The sequence below is a fragment of the Leptodactylus fuscus genome, chromosome 5, assembly GCF_031893055.1.
Source record: "Leptodactylus fuscus isolate aLepFus1 chromosome 5, aLepFus1.hap2, whole genome shotgun sequence".
Lineage (NCBI taxonomy): Eukaryota > Metazoa > Chordata > Amphibia > Anura > Leptodactylidae > Leptodactylus > Leptodactylus fuscus.
In genome coordinates this window covers 109,269,652-109,276,352 of record NC_134269.1, presented here as the reverse complement: position 1 = coordinate 109,276,352, position 6,701 = coordinate 109,269,652, and the positions used below count along the sequence as shown (strand labels likewise).

Genomic DNA, 6,701 nt, shown 5'->3' with positions numbered 1-6,701 from the left:
CTTTTTATTTATTTTTTTAAACTTTTCACCTGTATCCCACATATATTATCATTTTTCATCCTGTTTGAGATAGGCTAAATGAATGGGGGGAGGGGTCTGGAGCAAGGAGGTAATGTAGGAAGACCAATCTCAACTTTTTAAGACTTGGGACACCACTATAAAATAATACTGAAACCACAAATATTAGATGTATGAAGGTCCAACACCTGGTACCAAGGCAATGTGGCTCATGGTATTGATTATACAAAGGAATTTTTTCAAAATACACAACAACAAACAAACAAACAAAACACAAGTAGATTAAAACCTTTTATGTTTTCCAGATTTAACATCATGATGTATAAACAACTATATAATATATAGTTTGTTAGATGTATTAAGGATATGTGAGCTTATTACCCATGGCTAAGATAGGAAAATAAGGAAAGAAGTATACAGTAAAATTACAGACCAATGCTTACCAACAAATGATATGAACAAAATTCATCTGTCAAAGTGCAGAACCATAAGGAAAATGATTGGAAGTAAAAAGAATAGATTGAATTCTCACTCACATGTATCTGGTAAGAAAACAACCTAATTTTTCACATAAATAATGGTAGTAAAACAGCAGATTGGACTACAGACAAAGCACTTTTGATATAAAAATGTTTCCTCAGGAAGGGTTGCTACACAACCAAACGCTGTACAATTGTAGATCCTTAGTATCCCTGAAAAGCAATGTCACATTGCACACAGGACACCAGAACATGATGCGACTGCGGTTAAGAATGAATCTAATCATCCGAATCCTCTTCTTCGTGGTTTCGTTTCTGTTAGACGAAAAAAAAAAATATATTTGTCATTACAAGTCACCACTGACTTTCATTTGCCATAATTCTGGGCCTACACACAAGACACAATCATGTTTAATGCACTGTGTGGTAGGAAACGTTACAAGACACGCTGGTTAGACCTTACTGAAATAGTGTTCTATGTAAATAATACAGTTAGCCAGAAAAAGGAAGAACCATTCATAAGCTAAGAACACAAGCAAATAAACAGTTTCAGCCAAGGAGTACAGGTTGTAAATTAAAGTCCAGAAACCAGAATTAACAATGATTGATCTATAAAAGTAATCCCCAGCTTCGGTGCCCACAGCAATCCGGTGGGGAAATGGCTGCATGTCTCCTTCTAGCTACATCGGCATCCTTAAGATGTCAATGTAGTTAAATACAAGATGTAGTAGGAAGGCTTTAGCTTTCTGCTGTATTACTCAGGCCCAGAGTCTGAAAACATTGATCTATACCTTTTGGTAGCTCCATTTTTCAAGCAAATAATATGCATAAAATTTATAAAATAATATGCACTAAACTATTATTTGTTAGCAGGGCCAGGTGTACTTTAGTTATACTATTTTGAGGAATGCCTATTGGTCTGATCACTTTTCATTATTATTATAATTTTTTTTTAAATTTTCACCATATGGGAAAATATTTTTAGAAGTTTGTAGACCGGGTGTTTCACTGTGTTTCACAGTAATTTTCTACATGTAAAAAAACACAAAGAAAATCAAAATTAAAATGCTTAAATTTTAAATAATATGCAACTTGTAGTTTTTTTTTTTTTTTTTTTTATAAAAGGAAAGTTCATAATTGATTCAGCTCAGTGCTTAGCATATGCATTTGTAACTGACGGTAGATTTCCTTGCAGTTCTGTGCAAAAATACTTGATACTTAAGACAAAACAGATGTTACATGACAATGACAAATCACATGATTATGTACCAGTTTAAGAAAATCAATAAGCTTATGTGCATCTTCTCCTGTAGACAGATCAACAAAATCCTTTGGTAAACGATAACTCAAGTAAGGGCTAGGTTGGACTGTGACTTCACTAGTTGTATAGCGGAACGTAGGACAATCCTGGAAGAAAAGAAAAATGGTAATAAGCAAAGGCTATGCCAAGATTTAGACAGTGTAAACTTGGATCAGTGTCAAAGAGAGCTTGCCATCAGAATCCAGCCCCAAAGATCGATAGATTAGGGTCACATGAATCAAACAGTGTTTTGCACTTATCAATTGATGCCTTCTTTGTTGAGATCACCACTTTTTTGACAATATGCAGATGAGTTCTTTAGAGCTACAAGGAAGCTGTCAATGCTCCAAACAGAGACAATGCCTTCATTACTTGAAAGAGTTCAGAAGATTATTGACAAAAACAGTGAAATCTCAGCAATGGAGCGCCAATTCACACGTGGAAAACACTGTTTGAGTCAGATGACCCTAACTGATATATTTGTGGGCAGAGTTGATATGCTGGGTCCTTGCAACAGATTATCTTTAAAGTGTTTCAGGTTTATAACTAATTTTGAATGAAAATCTGATTTGATTTTATTTGACTTTGTAATTTAAAATTTATACCACCTATTAGTTGGATTATTTTCCGTCAGACTATTGTGGGGAGCAGCTTCAGCCTAGGAATGCTGGCCCCTTGCAAATCACACATCCTGGCCATGACAGACAGTCTCCTCACTCCCTGCCATCACAAGGGCGATGACAATAACAGCCAGGAAATGGGGTCTCTAAGAAACCTAACTGTATTGTTTTATAAGCAGAAGGTTCATGTGTGGGCCCTCTGAAGAGAGGTTTTTTTTTTTTTTTTACAGTTTACATATTTCTCTAAGGGAAACCATGGCTTCCAGTGGATAAGTGAGGGTACGGGAGAAGCTCCTGCAACAGTCAGCCAAAAAGTACACAGTGAGACAGTGAGAATAAAAGTCAGACATGGAAAGGTAACAAACAAAATCAATAAAACTATGTCAAATAATCTTACCTGCCCTTACGTAGATTTTAAGGAAAATAAGCTATGATGAGGCAATCCCTTTAAGTCCTGTCCCCTTTCCTTATTTGGAAAAATGACCTCAAAGTAGTTGCTTATGAACCATAATTGATGTAAAATACAACAGCACTAGATAACAGACAATGGGCCAAAGTGCTAGACACATAGTTGAACCTTGGATTTTTTACTTGTCGTCACTTTCTAATTGACAAATACTTTTTCTCAAGGAAGTTTCTGGTCACTTCAGAATACCTGTGCACATGGAGGTACTGCTAAAGGGATTGTCCCAAAAATACATTTTTATTTATTCTGCTATATATTTCAAAACACAACTTTCAATTGGAATCATTTACAAAAAAAATAAATAAAATCAATGCATTATTACAAGTTCCTACCTGGTCTATATCCTCGTCCCCAGGCACATGGCCATTCATCAGTTCTTCCCAAGTAAACAGCAAGGAGTCTGTTACTTCTCCAAATGGGTTGAAATCAATAAGCCAAATTTTTCCCTAAAAACAAGGACGTCGTTACTGTAGATCATTAATATTTTTCTAGACTGTTACATAAATGAACATTATATAAACTAATAGAAGAGATTCTATACAGGGTACACTAGTCTCCCACTGTATGCCACAGAGTTCAATCCATGTTTTTTTTCCTATCCGATTCTGTACAAATCCAACATAATAAATATTAGGACATTTTCCATAAAACACAAAATGTAGGGGGTATTCTTTCCTTTGTTGGGCCAAATCTTACTGAAAAATCTGCAGCCAATTCTCAACTTGCAAGAAGAGCTAGCCCATTGTACCTATGGGCCTGACATTACCCACGTCTCTCATGAGTCTTCATTGATGCCAGTCTCCCAAATGTATAGACTGACTAAAGAAAAGTAATGAAGCTTCCATGGGCAGAGGTCAGTCCTTTGCAGACATTAAATTGTTGGGATGCATAACACTTAACATTTAGGCTAGGGCTGCTCTGCGATTTTGTCCGCAACTTCTCATGTGTAACCAAAGATAAGCAAGTCGCTCTGGAATTCCTTCACTAAAATCGATGTGAAGTTTTAGCCTAAATGGTGTCTTAAAGACTGTATAGATGTGATTTAAACCCACAACCTATATAACTAGTCTTCAGTGACTCCTGAACAAGCGTCACGTGTGGTGTCAGACTAGAAGACATGGAGCAAATACATCAATACATTTATGGGTATGTGCAATTACGGTTTCACTTAGTGTCAATTACCTAGATAGACAAAAAAAATGGGCTGTCACAATTGATCCTAACGCCAATAAAGTAACAAAATAAATTGTAGGAAGATAAAATAAAATTTAACCTTTATAAATACAATTAAAATCTATAAATCAGAGCTAGAAGTAATGTCCTAACATGAGCTAATCATTCATTAGTCAATCCATAGATCTAAAAACTAATATAAAGAGATAAGGGATAGACAGCATAAGTAATAGGGAGTAAAACGGATAAGGCAGGAATGGACTAGACTGTGACTACACACAGGTGTGATGTTCCGATATATGCACCCTGTGTATATGTCACTAGTCCTCTCCACCATGACATTTAAACCAGGTACTGCTCTCAATGGGATATCATTAGGTCTAATAAAACTGAATAACTTGGCCTTTACGGCACAGGAACAATTATTATTCCCATATCACAGGATACCTATATCATTTAAACCTATGTCATTTCTACTGTCAGTGATATTACAAGCTGTCTTTGTGTTACATAAAGTGGTCTTCTATCAGACTCTGGGCTGCTACTTGGTTTGGGAGTTTAGCTATATGGAAGTCTCAAACAGGGTTGCAGCTATACTTTGTTCTGGATCCTGTGTGCAGTTTTAAAGGGGTATTCCCATCTACATAATTATTTTTAAATTTGTAGATAATTAAAAGTTAAACATTTTTGCAAATATAAGTAATTAAACATTATGCAGAGTTTTAAAGATTTTCTCTAACTTTCTTAGTGGTGACAGTCTGTTATCTTGATCAGTTGCCACGGATACGACCACCAATGCAGAAACTTTCTAAGGTCAGAAAATCAGCCATGATTTCCTTATTGTGGCCGGGATATCTTCTGATACATGTAGTGTCCCTGCCTGATAACACAGGTACAATAAGAAAATCATAGCTACATTCCTGACAAGTCCCAGACCATAGAAAGTGGATTAGTCTATGGATTGACTGATGAATGATTAGCCCATGTTAGGACATTACATGGTTCATAACAATCTATGAGTTGAAAGAGTATAGATTATAGGTATCAATTACCTAGTTAGGTTTTATATGGAGTTTACATTGTCACTCACCATAGAAGTATATGCTATATTTGGGCAGCTACCTTTTTAGAAATTTAGCTGATGGATACATATTTATTTATCATCAATACATTATTAACATGAATTTTGCTCAGCAATTTAGATTTTAGTATGAAGTATATTTATTTCTCTGCATATATATGAATTTATAACACTAGTTTGTTTGTTTTTTTTGTTAGTCCCAATTACCGGTACTTTCCCTTTCATTTTGGGTTCCCCGAACAGTGTCATTGTGTGTTTGTGGTCTGGCACTCTTGATTTTTTGTACTATTTGAATCATTCATTTACTTGTTATCTGTTATATTGTTCAATAAACATACAGATATCATTTTTGTGCAATGCCCTGGATATCTAGGAACAATGTTCTTGAATAAAAATTTAATCAACGTATATACTAGAGTATAAGTAGGGTTTTTCAGCGCAGTTTTTGTGCTGAAAAAGTCCCCCTTGGCTTATACTCGAGTCAAGTCTATGACCAGTTGCAATAGCAATGTATAGAATCTCCCATAAAATAGTGAAAAAAAAACAAAACAAGCTTTAAAAAAATATAATAAAAAAAGAAAATAAATAAAAGTTCTAAATCCCTCCTTTCCCTAGAATACATATAAAATTAGAAAATTACTGTGAAACACATACACAATAGGTATCCCTCTGTCTGAAAGTGTCCGGTCTACTGAATAGATATATTCCTTCGGGAAGGGGCTAATAGGAGCACTGCAGATACCCTATACCCGGGTCGGCTTATACTCAAGTATATACGGTATTAAACAAAAAAATGTCATTTGTGATGCCAGCCATGTTTAAACAAGACTTTCATTTATCTCAGCTGGATCAGCACTTCATAGCTTAAAGGGGTTGTCCCATCACAAGGATCCTATCTATACTGCTTGTTAATGTGGATGTAAGACTTTTCCTAAATACATTGCTTCAGCAAAACTGCTTTGTTTGGCCACTATCTTACTTTATTCAATTTTTTGTGGCCACAGCCCTGACTTAGCTGCTCCTGAGTCAAATGATGTATCTGCTGCTCTCAGGGGGGAGGGGCTAAGTGCAGGGAGGAGCCTGTGTATCTAGCTAATCCTGTGTCTACACCATGTGACCTAGGTCCTGCACTCAGATAGAGGAGCTGCTTTCATTTCTTCTGTTCTCCCAGTTATCAGGCTAGCTAATACAATTGTGTTCATTATGGCAGAGACAGGCAGTCCCTGTATGTAACACAGAATGGAGTTGCTGCTGCCTGTACTTCATAGTCCAATGTGGGTGGGCGGAGCTACACGCTAATTTGGGGGTGGAGCTAAACGGCAGGTTGCCCGTGAAACCCCGCCCACCAAATGATGCAAGAAACCAGGAAGAAAGAAGATTTTACAAGAGTGAAGACTGCCGAGTATGTGAGGTGGGAATACCCCTTTAATGTTAGGAACCTGCCACGTAAGGTGAAAGCTAAAACCAAATTATCACCTATGTGAAACATTTACATGATGGTGCATTATAGCACATGGCAGTCATACAGGGCATGCCCTGCTGCTTCATCCAAACAAATAACAGG

General features: G+C 36.4%; 1 protein-coding gene across 2 annotated transcripts in view; it reads right to left on the bottom strand.

Annotated features, from left to right (window-relative positions):
* Window positions 1–374: 374 nt before the first annotated feature.
* Window positions 375–6,701, bottom strand: part of CDC123 (cell division cycle 123) — a 30,075-nt gene continuing 23,748 nt past the window's right edge. For both annotated transcript variants that reach the window (XM_075274023.1, XM_075274022.1), the window contains exons 11-13: window positions 3,216–3,329; window positions 1,767–1,904; window positions 375–812 (exon numbers count right to left, since the gene is read on the bottom strand). In XM_075274023.1, coding sequence (XP_075130124.1) covers window positions 777–812; window positions 1,767–1,904; window positions 3,216–3,329 — 288 coding nt within the window. In that variant the 3' untranslated portion in view covers window positions 375–776. The remainder of the gene's footprint in view (window positions 813–1,766; window positions 1,905–3,215; window positions 3,330–6,701) is intronic.